At 38.1% G+C, this 22,049-nt stretch overlaps 1 protein-coding gene and 1 long non-coding RNA gene across 3 annotated transcripts in view; one reads left to right on the forward strand and one right to left on the reverse strand.

Moving 5' to 3' along the window:
• Positions 1 to 5,123: 5,123 nt before the first annotated feature.
• The window catches only part of plod2 (procollagen-lysine, 2-oxoglutarate 5-dioxygenase 2), a 47,611-nt gene continuing 30,685 nt past the window's right edge, over positions 5,124 to 22,049 (forward strand). For both annotated transcript variants that reach the window (XM_055151122.1, XM_055151123.1), the window contains exons 1-3: positions 5,124 to 5,457; positions 21,012 to 21,103; positions 21,391 to 21,527. In XM_055151122.1, coding sequence (XP_055007097.1) covers positions 5,355 to 5,457; positions 21,012 to 21,103; positions 21,391 to 21,527 — 332 coding nt within the window. In that variant the 5' untranslated portion in view covers positions 5,124 to 5,354. The remainder of the gene's footprint in view (positions 5,458 to 21,011; positions 21,104 to 21,390; positions 21,528 to 22,049) is intronic.
• On the reverse strand, positions 9,460 to 10,018 carry LOC129408155 (uncharacterized). The gene is made up of 3 exons (XR_008631846.1): positions 9,952 to 10,018; positions 9,757 to 9,870; positions 9,460 to 9,489 (listed from the first exon to the last, which is right to left on the reverse strand). It is a non-coding gene; the product is annotated as an uncharacterized LOC129408155 (long non-coding RNA).

The following is a 22,049-nucleotide window of genomic DNA, read 5'->3' on the forward strand; positions in this document are numbered from 1 at the left end:
TGAGCGAGCAAAAGGAACTGCCCCCTCCATTGATCTGGACTTGTAATTACACCCTCACCATCAAAGCCTTTCGGATAAATATAAATTCCATTCTTTTTGGGCTATGGTGCAATTGTGGGTTTCAAACAGGGACAAGGGGATGGAGCTGTCTAGGATTTGTGACTCACAGAGCAATTGGAAAACCATCCTCGGGTACCACCACGCTCCAAAATAGACGCAAAAGTAGAAAGAGGCCAAGGTGTGTCCTAACCACTGTGCCAAGCAAGATGTGATGTCATAAACGAGAAATACCTGGATATTAAGCTTATCTTTTTTTATGGAGAAAGACATGATACAATGAACAATGACTTTTTACTCAAATAAAAGTAATGGCACAGTAGTAGTAGTAGTAATTGTAATATTAGTAGTAGCAAGTAGCATGATGAAGTGACAATAGAAGTATAGCAGAACAAGTAACTTTTTCCTGAATTAAACGGTGCTTTTCTGGTGGAGGGTCCGTCAAATGCTTTTCTTCATGGAGATTAAACCAGGTCAAGTTACAAGTCAGGTCTATGGAGTAGCTTTCTAAGTATTTTTGAGGTATAAAACCACCTGTAATTGAATAATTGTAAGATAGAGCTGTTTAATGTCATACTATTCTAAGCAGAGCAATGATATAGCCATAGCAACATGCAGGGGGCAGACCTCTAACCAAAAAGTTACATTGTGCATCTTTAAAGGGTTGGTACCTGAATATATTTTTTTCTTGGCAAGATAATCACTCCTTACATCATGTATCATGTGTAAAAAGAAACTAAATAAGATAAAATATTTAAGATGTAAAATATCTTATTAAATTTACATCGCATTTTCTCAGGTAATAATTCAAACAAAAGCTTCTATCAGGGTCACCTTCTTTCGTCCAATCACATTGCTTCTAAGAATCATGGGAAATCACCTGCCTGACTTTATTCCAGACACTCAAGTCTCAGTCACGGTGCATTTTCAACTGCAGAGAACTTTAAGGAAACACCTGCATGGCACTAATCCAGGCAGTTGATTTGGTTTTTGTGTTCCCTTTTACATGATATTTGACTTTTTCACAGTTGTTTTTGTACTTTTGAACTCAAAACTGAGTGAACTCTATCTGTTCTATAGTCTGGATATATGGAGTGAGCTGTATCAATAAATATAACACACATGAATAAACTAAGTCAGTGCACAAATATGCAGCGACTTTGCAAGGGAGAAAATTGTAATACAGAAATGACAACTTGTACATAAATATTGAATAATATAACTGACATGAGCTGAATATTATGTTATACGTCTTTTGGCAGCTATTGTCTTGTAAAGATTTCATACGATGTTTAAATCTTCACTCTCTCTTTTTTTTTTTTTTTTTTACAGTGTCCCAAATGAATCATGAGTTTCCTCCTTTGGTGAGAATACTCCGGAACAGAGCTATAAACAGATGTCTGCGTGCTGCGCCGGCCTGGACCAGTCAGGAAGTTCTGTTTAGTCTTTTCTAACCTGGGCACCATCAAGGGAAGTGTGAAGGATAGTACAGGCACAGTAACAGAAATGGACAGTAAGTACACCAACTGAATACATTACAGCTTTATTTCTTTGTTTATATATATAACTGGATACAAACTGATCAAAGTAGAAGTACTACAGTAGCCTACCGAATGTAGTAGCACTTGGGTATTAGTTGTTGTAGTAGTGGTGGTTAGCAAAAGCAGAAATATAAGCACAATTAAGCCACATGAACAGCAAAAGTATTCTTATTGTAAATGGAGCCGCCTCTCCACAGATCTGACTTGATATTTGGGATTGGTGGTGCCTCACTGTGGAACATCTCAGACAAAGCAATAACATCTCCATGGATACAGCAGGCTAGTGTACCATGTTATAATGCTGTTACCTCCTGGACTTGTGTTTTGTTTCATGCACACGTTTGAATAATCCTTAATTTTATTAATCTCTCTACATCTTTAAAGATCAAAATTATTGTAAATTCTTTTCCACTTTGTGATGTCATGTATTTCTACTTTTCGAGTTAACCACTGTCTTTTAGTTTAGGAGAGATTGACAGTTCTTGGGCTGAAATGATCCACATGATCATAGTGAAGCTGTATGGAGTTCGTATGGCATGTCTGTGTGGAGTTTGCATGTTCCCCCAGTGTCTGAGGGCGTTTCCCCCATCAACCCAAAACATACACCAATCTTCCAGCTAAGGCAGTTCTGACCTAGTCTGATTCATCAGCCGGTGTCACTTCGTAGAAACCATCTGACCTCGGAGCACAGAATTTGTTCGCTCAGTGGTAGGCCGGTATATTTTTTTTATTTAACCAATTGTTGCTATTTAGTTGTGATGTATGTAATGTGCCACTAACAAGGCGAACTCCTATATGACGCTTTTCCCAAATCCTGTAGGAAAAAGGGCAAGAATGTCTTTCCCCTTGATAAAATTCAGTAAATATTCTCTTTGTTCTGGCTTTAAATCCTTGATCTCGGGAATTGTTGCCAGCACAGAATGTATGCCTCTTTGCTGATTGGCTGGTGCCTGAACTCACACTTCTGGGGTTCTTGCAAACCATCTGGTGTATTCCGAATCCTGACCTAGTCACTGGAGAGAAATAAAACTGAGCAGAGGCACTGGGTGGCGCCTGCCTGGCTAGCCCTGACCAAGCCTAGCAGCAAGATCATAGGGATATGTCCCTGGACACCCCATGTGCTGCCCACTGCTCCTGAAAGGATGGGTGAAATGCAGAGGAGAATTTCCCTACAGGGATAATATAAAAAAAAAAAAGTACTACAAAAAATAAAAAATAAATTAGATAAATAAATATGCAGGATTTATGTGTGAATGAAACAAAGCACAACTCCCATGGGCCCTTTACTGTTACCACAACACCAGTTCTAACTCTCTCTCTTGTAGTATTTGCAGTAGAAGAAGTAGTAGCAATACAGTAGTAGCAATTGTAGTAATCATACACAGGTGTACCTTGAAGTCAGGGCGACCTGCTGCCTCCACACGTCATTGTCTCGAAGTTTACCAGCACAGCTCCCGGATACTGCTCTATTCTGATGTGCTATTTTACTGTAATTAGACCCAATCTGGCACCCACACCACAGGGACTGAGACTGGAACATGTCATCAGCACCTCTGCCCTCTCGCCCACCTCTGAACACAAGAGCATGGCCGCATATACATATACTGCAGTAACATCCTCTGTGGGACTAGTGAAATATTAAAGAGCTCATAAAAGTTGGGATAGGCAGTAATCGAATCCAGATTTCCAAATGTCCAAAGTCAGACCTGGCATATTGAACTAGCCGTAAACTATTCCCTGTCATATGCAGCCAAGATGAAGCTTGTACCACAACCACTGAGATTTTCCAGTAAGAGAGAATTTCCCAGTAACAGACCCAAAGCCCTGTTAGATGTCTGTAACTGTGCCATTAAACTGAGGATATGAGGGTTACTAAACTGTCAAAATGCTGTTTCCAGGACAGAGAAAGGTGATATCATATTTAAAGGTGCATTACGTCACTTTTCTACTATCAGCACGTGTTTGGAGGTGTTGTTGCTTTGCATGAAATCCATAGTATAAAGATGAAAAAACAAAAACACTCAACAAGTACAAAATTATTAAAAGCCTTTATTAGCTCATGGCAGATAACGTTAAAATGACGCCAACGTTTTTCATAACTTCAGTTTTGTTTCGCATAGTTGCATAGTGTTTAGAATGTGTTAAATTCAAAGAAAGTTTTTATTGCTCAAAAAGAAGAAAAAAAAAAGAGTGGTTTCATTTCTCCACGCATCTGTCTGCAAATTGGCCTAGTGTCTCAGCTGCTTGTCTCCACACTGAAGATGGAACATTCCAGGCAAAGTAACAGCATCTCCATGGAGACAAGAAGGTGAAGCCTCCACCAGAAAAGTTATGCAGTACACCTTCAGATACTGCAGATTTCACATTGCCAATCAGATAGTTCTCCCTGCAGCGAAAACACTAGTATGAAGTTCAAAATATATCAAAGTAACATTAACCATTCTGTTAGTTTCAGCAGTGGACTGGCTGTATTTGAAATTGTGGTTGGTTTTTATGCAATCATTCTGCTCTCTGAAGGTTTCCTCCCTGGTTTTCTTTGGAAATGACTCGGATATCAACTCTCCAACTCCCCAGTGCTGAAAACCATAATGCAGTGATGTCATTAAGTAGAACAATATGGCCAATGGCAGCAAGGTAAAACCACCAGAGCGGAATGGTTCAAGCAGACACAAATGCTCCCTACACTGGAGACATGGGTGAGGTAAAGCTATGGTACGGCAAGGTTATACAACATGACTGTAAAGAATGTCTGGTTTATAAGTCCCTATGTGTGTATTTACTGTAGAAGGCGGAGAGAGGGGTCAGATTACGTGGTGCATGTCTAGTTTCAGAGCTGAGAGAGGTCAAAAGGATATCCATGGTGCCATAAAGTAACAAGTGAAATGCTCCGTGATGTGGAGGAGTTGTGACAGACTGCCTTCAGGTGCTGGATTCTGGCTTCTCCCAATAACACTCGCATGTTTTTTACAGAGGCTTTATGTTTGAGAATCCATTCTTCATATGGTTCAGTTCAAGACTTCAGTTACACTATTACAATAGTCTTTACAACTTCACTAATTATTTCATTGTGTAGTGCCATTGCATGTATTTTTTAATTAACATTAGATTTAATTTTGTGGAAATCATTGTCAAAATGTTGTTTTCTAAAGTTTACTTTTTATTTTATGCAAAATAAATAAATAGCCTAATAATAAACTAACTAGTAACTAAACTAATAGTAAATGAACTAGGCCACACTTGTTTAAAGGGTAAAATGCTGTTAGTGTTTAACTGGAATAGTTAGAGAAAGTGTGACAAAGTCTCCCGCTGCCTGCAGTAAGTGATTTGGAGCACGTCTCCTCCGAGTGCCTTCCTCCTGCGGGCATTTGCACAGGGCGACGGGAGGGAGGGAGGGAGGGGGCAGCGCTGGTGCCTGCTCGGGTCTGCGCACACACGCGCCCAGGGGGAGGGTCCGGGGGGGCTGGGGAGGGAGAGTCCGACAGGGGTTCAAATACAGCTGTGCTTAGTAACACTTTCGCTCAGGACTGCCCTGTGTCAGCGGGTCCTCCTCTTGTCTCCTTATCTCTTCTAATGGGACTGTAACTCAAGAGGGAGGCTGCTGATGCTACAGAGGAACCTCACATGTTATCTTACATTCTGAACATTTGGCAGAGTTGTTCACAATACTTCCATCAGTTTCATTTAATCATCGCGAGAGTTTATTCACAGTAGCGCTTGACCACCGCTCTCCATCCGCGTACACGCGCTCAAACTGCCATGGAGTACCTCAACTTTTGTCTTGTCTTCTCGTTCTGGTTCAAGTTTGCCTCTTGTGTCTACTCTACTGACTCTCCTCCTGCGCCTGCGCCTATTCCCAAAGGTGAGAATATGTGAATGATCAAAACTTTAGCCCCACAAACTTGAACAAGCATTTATACTCAAGTCTAGGTATTGTAAGTTAGCGTTTTGTACAACATGTTGTCACTGAACAGTGCGCACATGGGGCTGTTACGCACCCGAGGCTCCCCGTTTGTGTGTGTAAAGTGTTTGTTTGGGGCATAAAATTGCATGATAAGGACCGACACCAAATCAGTCTGCGGCTTGTCGCAATATCGTGTTTATTTGATGCGTGCCGCTGGAGCTTTTTATTTGTCTGTGGGCTGGAAAGTGTCGGAGCGTCAAACAAGTTCATTTGAAGGCGCAGCAGAGAATTGCTTCAATTAGCGCACGTTCAAAGACGCTCAAAGGGAACATTTGTGGTGATCAGGTGCTTTATGTTTCACTCATTGTGTCTGGGCTTCACTGACAAGCTGCGCAATTAAAATAATAGGTTATGAGAGCAACACAGAGAAAGTTTCTCTACACTGAATCACTCCTGGACGAATGAAGGAGTACACTGTCTCTATGTGGAGCAACCTGCCAATGTCACAGCTTTTTCTTATATAGGCTATCCATGCTTTACTATGAGAAACCTGCTTTTTACATAGCCAATGGACAATTTGAATAGACTACTTATAGCAATACAAATTCTAATATCATTCTGTAGTTCTATAAAATCCTATAACCTAGACAGTAAGTCTAGTAGTTGCATCCCCATAGTGGTATATTTATTTTAGTCAGGTAATTGTTTATCTCTAAGGCATACTTCTACTTGAGTACTATTACGTACTGAGGCTGCATTAAGTTTACTTGAGTACACATTTTCCCCACCTTTGGTTCCATTGTACAGTAGGCTACACATACCACAGTAACCTCAGTGTACCACAGCTTTATGGACTTGTGTGAGACGCTTAGCCCTGTTAACATGTTGCCATGGCTAAATTGCTCTAAATTACCCTAAAATCATCTCGGTTAAATAGGACTCTGTTTGCAGTCACAGCCTCAGTATAAAACTCCACACGGCACTTTAAGTGGACTCATATGTTTCTGATGTCACAAGTGTCTATAGGTAAAATCTCTAAATCTGAACGTCCCTGAGCTGTAATCTTCTACAAACTTCCTCTTCCCCTCACCTCTGTGCAGTCGACGTTTCACTCATACAAACAACGCATAGAGAATAACACATGACAAACTAAAATATTTGATAAATTTGGACTTTTACGACTAATTGACTGAAACCACTTGTGTTTTAATTCTCCATTTTGGCATTTAATTGTACTAAATTTAAAGCAGACCTATTACACAAAATGGATTTTTAGAGCTTTTAACAATGCTATACTTGTTTCTCCTGACCATTTACTCTCCTGAAGTTGCAGTTTGTGTGATTCTTGCATGTTTGAGTTATCTTTAATCACTTATTTTCAAGAGAGAATATTGCTGTACTGCTTTGTACTTACTTTGTTCTCCAATTTAATTTTTTAAACCAGTGACACGTGTAGGATTTGGCCGCATCACATAGTCATTTTGGTGATCCACAGCTATCCATCGGATGTGCTGACTCTTTGTTGCGATGACTTTGCTCTGGTCGAGCACCACAGTTTTTTAATGGGGAACTGAGCAGACTTATTTCTTTTATCAAGTCATTTTAGAAGAATATTGCGATTTAAAATGTGCAAACAATAACAATGATCCACGGGTGTCACAGATTATAACTATGCATCAGTCACAAACACAACAGCGCTTCTTCAAATCAAACTTGAATAGTTGGGAGTGCAATTTAACAGTAGTGGAAAGAGTACAAAAAAGTAGTACTCAAATAGAAGCAGAGTTACATGGCTAAAATGTACTCAACTGCAATTGCCAAGTACTGCTGCCAGATTTGTTCCCAAGTAAAAGTATAAAGTATGCATGGAAAAGTACTAGTTACGAATACTGAGCATTTGACCTGAATCTTCATACAGAATTTGATTAATTACTGCAATGTGTGTATTCTCTGAGCTCTGGTGATGCAATGTCTTAATGTACGTCTGTAGACAGGAACAGATAGAAAAACATCTGTGCACTAGGCTGAATGGGACTTGTGCTTAACTCAGTAACGCCCATGAGTTTAAAGAGAAGTCCAATTACATGGCTTGAATCATACTCAGTTACAAGTGTACAAGAGTAGCCTGTATTGTTAGTTACTTCTTTCCGCCCCCGCATTTAAGTAGGTGTCAGAAAAGCTCATTTAACTTTCCACACAGTAACACTTGGACCCTGCACAGTCTGCGTTGGTAATTGAATCAAATGTCTCTGATGATGTGTTAATGGGCTGAAAGACGCAGTAATGGTTGCACTAATTTGAGCCAGGAATTATTATTATTCACATTGTTCCAGAGTTGCGAGGAAAAAGTGAAGTGCAATGATGTCAACACTTCACTGACAAGCAAGGGACAATAAGAAATATTCAGACGACCAGATCATTTTGAGCTGTGGGTGGTTGGATAGCAGGTGGTCAGCGATGGTCATACAAGTCCCTGAAAGGAGTTATTTAGAATCTTACAATATGGACATACAGAATACAAATGACTTGAGTTATAATTATGTCATGATATCAAATATTAGTGTTACTAGTGTTAGGATTACTGTGAGAGGAAAGATTACAGTTTAACAGTTTTGGACAGCATGACTAAACAACAGTTAAAATCCGTAATTTTCTTTCATTTTCTTGTCTGATGCATTTCCATTCCCCAAGTATGTGACAAGTTTTACAAAATAAAAGTTTCTTAATGATAATGAATAAAGGGACAGTCTAGAATTTTGGACATAGGGCCTCATTTCCTAGTGAGCCAGAGTGTTGGAGATGTGTGGAGACACTTTTTAAAATATTCCATCCAGTCCTTGTATTTGCAGAGGTCGCTGGTGCTAGGCTAGTGCATGTCAATGGCCATAGTTAGCCTGCCACTAAAAACAGTATTACTCACTCCACAAAGCGCCCGAAGCAAATCTGTTATTACACCAGACTGCCAATGTAAGTGTCTGTGTTGATAGAATAAGTTTAGAAGTAAAACCAACCTTGCATTTGAAGGATTTATGTCTGAGCAGCAGTAGAGGGTTGTGCTTCCTGATAGAAAGTTTGGCAGAGGCGGACTGATATCACCTAGCACCTATCTTACTGGCAAAGTAAATTTCCACTGCTGCTGAGAAAATAGTCCCTCAGCATGCCACGATTCATGCGATGCAAGGTTAGTTTTATTTCAAACATTATTCTAACAACACAGACATTCACATGGACAGTCTGGTGTAATAATAGGTTTGCTTCGGGTGTTTTGTGGAGTGGGTAAGACTGTTTTTAGTGGCAGGTTAACTATGGCCATTGACATACACTAGCCTAGCACCAGCGACCTCTGCAAATACAAGGACTGGATGGAAGATTATAAAAAGTGTCTCCACACGTCTGCAACACTCTGGCTCACTAGGAAATGAGGTCCTATGTCCAAAATTCTGGACTCTCCCTTTAATGTGAAATTTAAAAATCAAAAACAACAACAAAAAAAAAAAAAAAAATATATATATATATTATTTTTAGTTCTTAATTATAATGTTACCTGTATAAATAATAAATAATACAGTACCAAACTTTCTTGAATACCTTACTTGAAACTTTGTCTTCTAATGCTTTTCTTGCTGAATAACAAACTTGATACCAAAATACATTCAGAGCTCCTGAGATGGTGATTGTGCTTCTCTCAAGTAGGTTTATAGTTTATAGAGGAGGAAGGAAACTCCACCTTATGTTGTCCACAACTTTGGCCCTGATAATGGCCTTCTCCATCATCTGTAGGTCTAGTCTAATAAACAAACTAACAAGCTCCATGGCATCAACTATAATCACCACTCAGAACACCAACCAACACCATCATTTTATTAAAATTTTTTTTTTTGGTGAAAATATTTGCATTAATGCCGTGCAGTTAATCAGATTTTAATCAAGATTGTGATTCCGTTCCATTTATTTCCAGTGGTCAGTTATCAGTATCTTGGGTCTTTTTAACTGTTGATAAAACAAAGCCGGATCAAAAATCGGAAAATGTGTCATATCAGATAAGATAAGAGAACCTTTCCTATGTTTCACAATGGGGGAATTCCATTTACTATCACCAAAGTAGCATGATTTCTTACTATTTTCCTTTCTCCTTTTCTTTGCTTTTCTGGAGATTCATAGATCTACAGTCTTAATCTTAAGGTCATATATTACACAAAATGGAAACTTGTGAGGTTAAAGTCAGGTTATAATGCTGTTGCGTGATCAAAAACATACCTGGAGTTATGTTTTGTTTCATCCAAGCGTGCGATGTCATGAAGCAATAGAATCATCGTAATGATAGTGAACTGTTTTCTGTTTGAGAGAAGAACTGAAGAAGGGTTTGTGCGACTGAAACAAAACAGAACAGAACTCCAAGTAAGTTTGTAGTGAGGAAACAAAATAACATAATATGAGCGTCACATAGACTACCGTTATTGTAGTTGTGTCCTTGGGCAAGGAACTTCCTTCATGAATGGTGGAAGAGGTCAATGGCACAGATTGGCAGCCACTCTCTTGACAAATGTAATTACTGTGATTACCTGGCTATAAATAATTTACTACCCCAAAGCTTTGACATTTTGCGTAACACTTCTGTACATAGGGACCCACGCAAAGGAGACACTGGCAAGCTCAGATGTTTTCTTTATTATAAAATGGAACAAGTACATGGGCACACAGCTAATAATTATACCATTATACGGACAGGAATGACATATTGGAAACTTCACATTGTTATATAGTACAGACAATTCCTCCTAGCAACTTTTAATGATGACAAATAATTACATGGCACAGCTGGTAAAAGTCTGGCAGGAAATCCGCAAACTGAATCACAGTGCTCTATTTTTCTTCTTTTATATTCTGTACTTAAAGTGGAATTCGGCATTTTAAGATTGATTGGCATTTAAATGAAAGCTGCAGCATTCACTACACTGACCTCATTGTTTTGGTATACACGTTTATCCCTTTTTGCCTTAATTGTAGTGTGTTTTATTGCAAACTAAATACGGTATTCAGAGTGATGCAAAGCGAGATTCCCGACTTATTTCCGTGCCTAGGGGCTGGTGACATCATGCCACTTCCTTAGGCTACGGTCCTGTGGTTTAACACATGTAATTGAAAGCCCAGACCTTACTTGGATTATGGACTCAGAGTGTTTTATCAATTATAGTAAGTGAATTCTCAGCGATATAATATGTCCCACCTCGGAGGGGATTTCTGGACATACCCTTAATGTGGTCATGACGAGTCTATATGGCGAACATATGGGCCAATACTTACCTTGATACAGTAGAGGAAGTACAAAGTAAAAGTAATAAAAGTCAGTACGTAAGTGTTAGGGATGTAACAATAACCAAAATATCGTGATATCATATCATCAAAGTTCTCACAATAATATCGTGGACCATCACAATATATCTTAGTCTCTTTGTTTAAATGAATAGTTATATCGTACCGTGAGATGTATATCATGAAAATATCGTACAGAGAGATTTGGATATTGTTACATCCCTTGTCGTGAGCTTTCCCACGATATCACAATAAATATTGTACTGTGAGGTTCACATTGTGACGATATCGTATTGTGAGACATGGATATCGGTACACCCCTATTAAGTATACATTTTAGGTATCTGTACTTTGTGGATACTTTTATTTTACTTCACTGCATCTGAGCGCATGTATCTGTACTTTCTACTCCACTACATTTTTTAACAGGACCCAAAAGTAAAAGTATTTTTTATTATTGTATGAGACCTGCTGAAAAGGCTAAGGGGTTTATTTTTAACAGTCTAATCAAACAAAAATATACAAATAAATAAAAAAAAAAGATTGATCCAATTGTTTCTACTGAACAAAATTCAGCACAAATCTGTCTCAAAATCACTACATTTATTAGATCTCAAAATATGCATGAAATACTAGTACATTTTTAAACAACTTTAATCCTTTTTCATGTGATACGTTTACTTGATTATTTCTGTGCTCTGATATCTCAGTAACAAAATTGAGTACTTTCACCATCACTGCCTAGAACAGTAGTATTAACTGATGAAAAAAATGCAGTATTCATGTCTGTGTTTCTGTCTAGCCTTGGACTTTTGGGGTATTTGGGCCCGTTCTTGTAACTGTTGCATCGAAGCCAGAACAGCCTGTGGTCATATTAAAATTCTGATGGATTCTACGGCTGGAAAACCCTCTGTAAATGCATCTATGTTTAGCTGTAGCTGAGAATAAAGAGTGTGAGGGCTGTGTTCTCTTGTGAAAATGACATTGTCTGTAATTGGTTCGCTTCTGGACTGTTTGTGCTATGGTAAAAATTGACTATATAGTGCAGCAGGGTCAATAGTGCACACATCGACTTTAATGTATCACCAATTGTATAGTTAGTTGTGCCAAAGTGGTTAGCTTATATTGGGGTTGGTTGCCTTGGCTGTTAGCAATTAGCAGCTTGCAAACTACGGTTCACATATAGGGACATTTTTAGCAAAGGTCAGTAATTCACATAATCTGCACCAAATATATTGTAAATGTATTATTAGTTATGGAAAATAAACATGAGATAACTGTTAGAATATTATTATTCCCTGAACAAGGAGACAGCTTGATTCAAGTCTGGGCACTGTATGTGACCCACTGCGAGATGTGACGAGTGGTTTGGCGGAGTTGTGTGTATTCCCCCAATTTTGACTTACTTACTATTTATTATTATTTCATTTTTTCATTCTTTTATTAGTAAGAAGGAATGTTTGCATATCTTAAATTACAATTGTGTATATGCTAGTATATAGTGTTGTCACAATATTGAAATTTCAAGTTTGAATAGACTTAATACTAGGGATGTAACAATAACCGAAATATCGTTATATTGTATCGTCAAAGTTCTCACAATAATATCGTGGACCATCACAATATATCGAATTACAAGTCTTTTTGCTTAAATTAAGAGTTATGGTGCAGCAATAGCTAAAAAAGATAGAGGGAACTACATAGACCATGATCCTTTGCTCCATTTCAGTGTAGACTACATGAAGAAATAACAGTTCTAAGCACTTTTAAGTCTTAGTTCTTTGGATTAAGTCTTGTTAAGGTATTTTAAGAGGAAAAAGTAACATATTAACAGTTTTCTTAACCTCCACAAAATATTGCAATAAATAATAAGTAAGATGTATGTCGTGAAAATAGCGTATTGAGAGATTTGGATATTTTTACATCCCTAATCGTGAGCCTCCCCACCATATCGTGAGCTTTCCCATGATATCGCAGTAAATATTGTATCGTGAGGTTCATACCGTGATGATACTGTGTTGTGAGACTTGGATATCCAAGTCCACCCCTACTTGATACTCAAGACCAATTCCAATACCTCAATCATAATTCAGAACACTTTTTCTTTAGATTATAAAATGTGATTCCAGCATTAAATAACAGTACTTTCTTTTATATTACCAGGTGGTTCTTATATGTGTAATCCCTCTTTGGTCCAGGTAGGTTCCATAGTGGTCCATGAGCGTGTACTAGTCTATGTGTTCTTGTACTTATTCTAATACAGATGAAGATGATTCAGATCAAAGCTATTCAGGAAAGATCATTTTTTTGTCTTATCAATGTGACTTTTTAGTATCATTACTTGCTCAAATAAGTATCTAGGTTTCAATATTAGTTTTAGTATCGAAGTATAGTCATTAGAATCTGATTTTCCATACTTTTGACAACCCTACTGGTGTGACATTAGCTGCAGTTTCTCTGGACTTAATCCTTGCAAGACATTACAGAGAGTTCTAGTTCACTACAGGCATAATGAGATTGTAATAACAAAATAACTTAGGCGTATAGCACGTCCAATGGGGCATTTGAGTACATCGAGTTTGGCAGAAATGTGTTTTTTTCACCAGCAAATTTCCAGCCCTATAATTGTGCGGAATTAAGCATCATAGTATTAGTCAGTCAGTCAGGCACACACACATTTGGGAGCATTAACTACAGCTTTTTCCATGGCCTGACAATTTCCAGATATTTTGTTGAGTTATACAGATATTTGTGTAGTTGACTGAAACATAATCATCTCCTGCAAGAAAAGGGTCATCCCAAAGTTTGAAGTTTATTCCTTAGACTCCTCTTAGTCTGATCAACTAGGCAGTGGTGGAAGGTAATGAAGTAAAAGTAGTAAAGTACTGTAATTAAGACAAAAAAAGTAGGTATGTGTACTTTACTTGAGTATTGCGTATGAGTATTTTAAGTGGATACATTTTACTTTTATTTCACTGCATCTGAGAGCAGGTATGTGTGCTTTCTACTCCACTACATTTTTAACAGGACTGAAAAGTAAAAGTATTTTTATGATAGTTTAAGACCTGCTGAAAACTAGAATATACAAATAAAAACAGAAAGGAAAAAAAATATTGATTCAGTTGTTTGTACTGAACAAAATTTAGCACAAATCTTTATTAAATTCACTACATTTCTCAATACATTTGACTCTATACGGATGTTTTTAAACAGGTACTTTAATGCTTTTACTTAAGTTGATTTTTTTCATGTGATTCTTTTACTTTTACTTAAGTCATTTGTACTTAAAGGTGCACTGTGTAACTTTTCAGGTTACCATGGAGATGCTTTTGCTTTGCCTGCAGTGTTCCACAATATGATATTAAAGTTATATTAGATGCATTTATTCAATTATATGTATTTTTAGTACTCAAAAACAAAACAAAACAAAAACATTACAAAACATGCATTCTTCTTACAGTGAGTGGGGCACCTCTTCACAGATCTCACCTGTAAATTGACCTTTTGGAGTCTCCTGCTTGTTTCTATGGAGACTGAAAAGTTTAATGCCATATTCTGGACCCTCTACCAGAAAAGTTACACAGTGCACCTTTAAGTAAGAAAATTGTGTAGTTCTTCCAGCTCTGCAGTTAGGAATTCATGTTAGTGTGAAAGTTTACCTAGAGGGCTGTGGCTGGGGGAGCGAGGGGAGCGGAGGGGGTGAGGGGTGTGTGTGGGGGTGTGTGTGTGTGTGGTGTGTGTGTGTGTGTGGGGGGGGGGACCACCAGTGCGTGTCATTGCCTTTCTTGGAGAGGCTATGCTCCAGTATGATCCACATTCCACTCTTCTTCCTTTGGCTGTTCGTACCGAGCTGAGAAGAGAACACGGAGACTTGATGTTTACTCTAACACCACACGCTCGCTCCAAATCACAGCTGCACAGTCTGTCTCATTCGAAAAAGACAAGGGCTACTTTCACTGTCTGCTCCGACCGGCCACGTAAATGTTTATGCAGACATCTAGCTCCACTTAGGGCTGGGTGATAACATGATACAGATCCAATCATGAGCTTTCTTTATTTGTACTGTCTTAAAAAATGTGAGCAGCAGATCATTTTAAAGTGTTTGAAGTGGTCCAAAGTTTTTCCGCATTTGTCTTATGAATTCAAAGCATCATTAATTATGCACAGTCATGAGTTTATAAGCACGTTTCGCGGTTTTCAGACACCATAGCGGAGATTTGCTGTCACGTATAACAGCAACTTGCATGCTACGACACCCTTCCTGATACTCAGACAATAAAACTAGATGCAGACAGTACACAGTGGACATATTTTAACATCTAGAGATGCTGATACAGTATATGTGTACTGGGGCAAAACACATTTTTTTCATTTAAAAAATGATTGAAATAGGTATTATTTCAGTTATTCAGTTATTTCAGTTTTCAGTCAGTCGCAATTAATTTCCGATTACCGTATTTTCCAGACTTTAAGTCACTCTGGAGTATAAGTCGCACCGGAAGTAAGTCCCACTTTTAGGGAAATGTATTTCATAAAATCAGAGACCAGAAACCAACATTTTATTTGAAACGCAAGTTATACTAATAACAGAATAGAGAACAACAGGCTGAATAGGCGTTAATATATTAACATAACATATTAACAGTTATTCAGATAATTATAACATAAACAGCATAACATAAGTTTACCAAACTCACGATCTCACTCCAAATCACTAAATCCATTGAATTCTTCATCCTCGGTGTCACTTCTGCGCAACCTCCAGAGATAAACCATAGATCCACGATGTAAACGGAGCACCGCTTCCACTTCTGTGTAGCTGTCATCAGACTCAGCATCAGTTCCAGTTAGAATTATTCTGGCCTTTCTGAATCTTGACAGGATGGTTTCGGTTGTCTTTGACATTCAGGCTTTGTCGATTCATCCAGTGACTTCCCGGAAAGTTGATGGCGCACCCGCCCAGTTAACGTGAATCTGTGTTCTCCATCCCAGCTTTCCGCCAGTTCCTAACAAGTTTCTCGCTCACTCCAAGCTTCCTTTCTGCTGCTCGATTACCGTTTTCGGCTGCATATTTCACTGTTTGCAGCAGGACAGCGGCTTTTTCTACAGGAGAAATGTGCAGTAGAGCGAAGTGACAGCGGTACAGGAGTAATAGTAGTACTAGATACTGACACAGAAGCCTAGAGCACCCTCTTGCGGCTGTCAGTCTGAAATTTTTAATATACAAGTCTCACCAGAGTATAAGTCACAGGACCACCAAACTATGAAAAAAAGTGTGACTTATAGTACGAAAAATACGGTAATCAAATCAACCCTGCTGCACAAGCCAGTGTTGTATTTGTTGTATTAGCAGTCCCAAGTCTGGATAAACAGAGTGACTATAGGCCTACCCCCACCCATATATATATATATATATATATATATATATATATTATATATATATATATATATATATATATATATATATATATATATATATATATATATATACATAAAAGAATGCTAATTATTGGCTAGGGTTAACTCTGCCTTATGAGTGCTATTTTATCCAGTAATTTTAATGACACCTTACATAGATAGATAAGGTATAAATCAGATGTCTGTCATGTGAACTGTATGAACCCTCCCTCCCTGTTGGTGAAGTTTAAAAATAGACATTTGGTGAGCTTGGTCTGGCACATCATAATTCTTAGACACGCTCTTAGACACGCTTTAATGTTCAGCCTGAGGTCATATGAGGCCGTAGAGCACCTTCTCATGTCTGAACCATGCCACCGTGTGTAAAAGTGTCTGTCTGCTCCCAGGGCTGTTTGTCTGGATCCCCGGGCTCTGTGGGATTCTGCGATGTTCAGATGCCCTCACTGTCACTACACACAAATTAAAAGAAACAAATAGAAATAAAAAAAAGTGTGTATGGGTGGATGAGGTCAGAGCACAGGCGCAGAGGGGAAACTGTGGGTAACCTATCAATTTCTCTCAGGCAGGAAATGCTTTAGTGATTTCATAGACAATACTGGGCTTTTGGGGAATGTGGTTCATGAAAACAAAGTCTGCAGCAGAAACAGTGACACAAACAACAAGAAGGGCTACTGTTCCTAAACTATTTTTACACAGACAAAACATTCATTATAAAACGAAAACCATAAAAAAACAAACTGTGGTAAACTTTGACTGACCAGATTACAAATGAGGTCAGTGTCTGTTGTCAATTACAGAAATGTATTCAGAGCACAAGTGAGTACAGTTGTATCAACACATGAAAGTTGTCCAAGTATATCACTGTGTCAGTTTGAGCTGTCAAAATAAAGCCATTCCAAAATATCCATTCCAAGCCTGTATCAATACTGAAAACAATCAAAGAGAGATTACTGGAATTCTAAATTTTGTCCCATCAAAACTAGTAAATTTCAAATCAACTTTGAAATTTTGGTTTCGTGACAATGCTAGTTTAAATGAACTACTTACCAGAAAATACAGATTCCGAGATCCATACTCCCGACCACTAATGGGTGTTGGCAATCAGTAGTTGAGTATTACCAATTACAAGTCTTAAAGTACTGTACTTGGGTAAAAAAACTAAACAAAAAAAAGGGGTATTTAATGTGTATACTTTTACTTACTTCACAAGATTTGAGAGTAGGTATTTTTTTCTGCTGCACTACATTTTTGAATAGGACTGAAAAGTAAAAGTACTTTTTATTGTGTGTGATTTTTAACACATTTGTAAAAACAGATAGAAAAAAATATTAAATTTTGATACTTTACCTTTTTTTTTTTTTTTGTGCTCCGGTATCTGTACTTTTACTTAAGTAACAAAATTGACTTACCACTACCACTACTGCTACAACTACTATTACTACTACTGCTGCTACAACTACTACGACTACACCTACACCTACTACTACACCTACACCTTCTATTACACCTGCTACTACTGCCCCTACCACACATACTACTACAGCTACTACACATACTACTATATTATTACTATTACTACTTCTACTACTACCACTACTACTACTACTACTACTACTACTACTACTACTACTACCACTACTACTACTGCTTCCACTACTAATACCACTACTACCACTACTACTATTATACTACTACACCTACTACTACTACTACACCTACCACCCCTACTACTAAATACCACTACTACACATACTACATTATTACCACTCCTACCACTACTACTACACCTACTATTACTACTACTACACCTACTACTACATTACTACTACCACTACTACTATTATACTACTACACCTACTACTGCTACTACTACTCCTACTAATAAATACTACTACTACTCCTACTACTACTAAATACTACTACTATTACTACTACTAAATACTACTATAACAGAAGTACAAGGAGGATGACACAGTAGCAGTTTGTGTTTCTTTTCATGTCTTTACCTACAGCATGTGGACTCATTTGACCCAGACTTGACCTTTGCCCTTTCCCCTAAGTTGTAGCGACCTCGGAAGCATGTAAATTTTTGTCTGTTGCTATAAAATCATTTGTTGTACACGACTAAATGTGTTTTCCAGATGTCCCCCACACCCTCCTCTCCCCGCTGGAGCTTTCAGCCAAAGAACAGCACAAGGAACACCTGTGCTCAGAATAGGCTGTCCCAGAGCTGCACTTAAGTGTGTGAGCACAGAGACAGACGTGACCACTGTGTCCAACCTGCGAGTGTGTGGAAGGGCCTGTGTCAAAGGCTGAATAAGCGATTGAAACAGCGACAGAAACAGCGACAGTCTGGAGCAGGATTACAAAACTGCCCCGTCACCAGGAAATACAGGGAATAGGAGTTGTTTTGTGGGGCTGATGTTAACAGAAAGTAAAAGCTGAAGTGTGAAGTGCTCATTTTATTTATCCATTAAGCTGGTTCAGTGGTAATTATGAAGTAGCAGGTACAGAGATGGGATCGTAAACATCTCCAAATTAGATTCTAAACCATTACTGAAACTTGTATTAATACTTTTTGAGCACACACTGATACTGGGGGGAAAAAAAAATCACATGAATAAACTTTTCGTAAATTTTTCATACATAACTCGTACATAACCAAATGGTAATATTAATGAAACTACAACTATTTTGTGTAAAAATTACATTCTATTGTCTAACGTATGATATTTATTGCGATATTTTGTGGCATCCTACAAAACTGTTAATATGTGACATTTTCCTCTTAAAATGCCTTGACAAGACTTAATCCAAAGAACTAAGACTTAAAAGTGCTTAGAACTGTTTCTTCATGTAGGCTACACTGAAATGGAGCAAAGGATCATGGTCTATGTAGTTCTCTGTCTTTTTTTCTATTGCTTCACCATAACTCTTAAGTTAAGCAAAGAGACTTGTAATACGATATATTGTGATGGTCCACGATATTATTGTGAGAACTTTGACGATACAATATCACGATATTTCAGTTATTGTTACTTTCCTGCTATACACTGTACTGAGGAGTAAATACTAAGACTGTGCAATTAATCGAATTTTGTTTGTGATTTTAATTTGTGTGTCAAATAATCTCCAAACTCATATAATCGAGTTGAAATAATAAAGCTAAAGTTTATTTTGGGATATTTTTATATAACAAGTATATTTTATTTTTAAATATAGAGATTGCAGAACTGCTGGATATATAGTTTATTTTGGATACGTTTATATTTTTGTATGACTTATTTAATAAATTTTATGTTTCATACATTGCTAAACTGATCTAAAGTACATATTTGTAGCCTGAATTTATTTTCAATTTGAAAGTTTTGTGTAAATTATCAGTAACAAAGTAAGAGAGAGAAATCCTGAATAAATACATTGTGTAACCAAAAAACAATCGTTTGAATAATCGTGATTTCCATATTGACCAAAATGATCATGATAATGTTTTTTTCCAGAATTGAGCAGCCCTAGTAAATACTGTATTAACTAATGGAATCCAAGTAAAATATTGATTCACAAGGGTTTCCAATTCTGATATGTCGTGTGTAAAAACTAATGGATTATGGAACTAACTGGTTGCTAAGGTGTTGCTCTGTTGGCCTTACTGTTGAGTTGCTGAATTATAGCTGGGAGTGTAGTACCAAAATCAATAGTGTAAAATTACTGTACTTCTGATGACTTATAATGACACAATACATAATATTTGGGAAAGCCCACGCTGATGTCACTCTATGCTCTTAGCTTGTTAAAATGGAGAGAGCTATTTTCTATTTCCATTCAACTCCTTAAATAAAGTCTGTAACGTTCGCAGTATTTTCTCTAGTGCGGTACTTTCCCACTGCATATGGCACAGCATTCAATTCATTTCACGCCCAGTAAAAGATTTATGTGGGTATTTGAAATGTGGTAGTCTGTCGCGTACATGTTTACTTTTCTCCATAGGGGGCTGAGAACGGCGCTTTGTTAAAAATAATGGCAGAAGTTTTGACTTACATTTGAAACCATGACAACTCCGGCTGTGCGGAGTCATCCCGATCCGGGCCAAGGCCTTACAGTGCAGCATTCAATTCATATTAAGTTGTGTTTTTTTTATATATTTTCAAATGTCCAATAAATATTTTACTAGGCTTCGGTGGATCAGAGGCCGGATTATTAAATAGAAAGCAGATTGCTCCCAGGAAACAGCATATTCAAGTGGCCCCATAAAACTATATTAAAGGATCGGGGTATTACATATATAGAAAGCTGCCGAAACGCATAGCTACAGAATGGAAGTACTGCGCTCTATACTAAAATACATTGGACATGGTTGAGGTGGTTTGTCAAAAATAATAGAAAAGAGGAAAGTGGCCAGGGGGCTGCAGCAGGCTCTTAAACTCTTCTGGAGGTTACAGTGTTAATTTATATTTGGTCTAACCCTTTTCTAACCTCAGACTCCAGCACCGAGAGCCACTGGAAACGTCCTGAAATTATGTGGGAGCTCACTTCCTCCAAAAGGGAAAGAAAATATGTCTCATCCTCGGATAAAAATATGCGTCTCTATTTGAATTATATTAAAACTTTGGTGGATTTGCTGGTATGCTGACACATGTTAGAACTCCCAGCCAGCTATATAAAGAGATGATGCATTGGGTTTTCGAAGAACATCCAGGGAATTATCGCGATTTGTATTCCTTCAAATTAGCCACCGAAAACATGTGTTGACTTCACGAGGTCTTTTCTCTTCTATTTTTCAGAAAAGCTGCTCGTCCTAACAGTGGCCACAGAGGAGACAGATGGCTTCCAACGCTTTATGCAGTCAGCAAAGTATTTTAACTACAACGTCAAGGTACGATGGGCTCAGATAAAATAAACTAGAGCCTTGGACACTTAAAGAGGGATAAGTCCAAGAAATGTGCACACAGTATAAAGAGCACTGGATCACGATCACACAGGATAGTTTCATGCCTTATCTACGGTTAGACAAACTGTTCCTGTAAGCTCAGTCACCAAATATGCACTGATAAAAGAACAATATGTCTCTACTTAGTGTACATTATTCAGAAATTGCACACAGTTAGGTATACCTGTATGGATTCTTGAATTGTTTGTAACTATAGTGGACTTGTATCTCAGGTGCTGGGGATGGGAGAGCCGTGGAAAGGAGGAGACGTAGGCCGGTCCATTGGTGGAGGTCAGAAGGTCAGACTACTGAAGCAAGCCCTGGAGGAGGTGGCCGACCAGGAGGACCTCATTGTTCTAACAGTGGACAGGTAAATACATCTTTAAGTAGCACCTACAAAACCAGACTCTTAATATCCTTAAACCAGTTAAATACAAAGCTAGAATTTAAAGCTATCAGTGGTGTAGAGGGGATTTTTTAAGTGGGGATACGCAATTCGTGACATCATCAACATCTCAAATTCTGTTGAAGTTGCCATTTTAGTGGAGGACTAAAACCAAAGCAAAATCTAAATGCACAACACATGGTAATTTACACCTTCGTCGTTCTATTTTATTTTATTTTTAAAATAAAATGGTTGATGACGATCATGAAGGTGGGTATTTGTGGGTTTTGCGTGCGCGTGCACTACAGGACATTACTGGAGATATTATCAAGCCTATATATGCACGTTGTTTTCACCATTGCCAACATGCGCATTCAGAGATATCAACCCGGTCCCCCATGAGGCATTGGTGGGGGCAGTTCATCACCACGGAAGCCAGCTTATGAAGAGCCCAGCCCATAACCCGGTTATGTGTGTGCCAACTTGTGTGATGATTGGGTGAATATT

This window comes from Boleophthalmus pectinirostris, unplaced genomic scaffold (genome assembly GCF_026225935.1).
Source record: "Boleophthalmus pectinirostris isolate CB_2022bp ecotype Guang Dong unplaced genomic scaffold, ASM2622593v1 HiC_scaffold_15, whole genome shotgun sequence".
In the NCBI taxonomy this organism is placed as follows: Eukaryota; Metazoa; Chordata; class Actinopteri; order Gobiiformes; family Gobiidae; genus Boleophthalmus; species Boleophthalmus pectinirostris.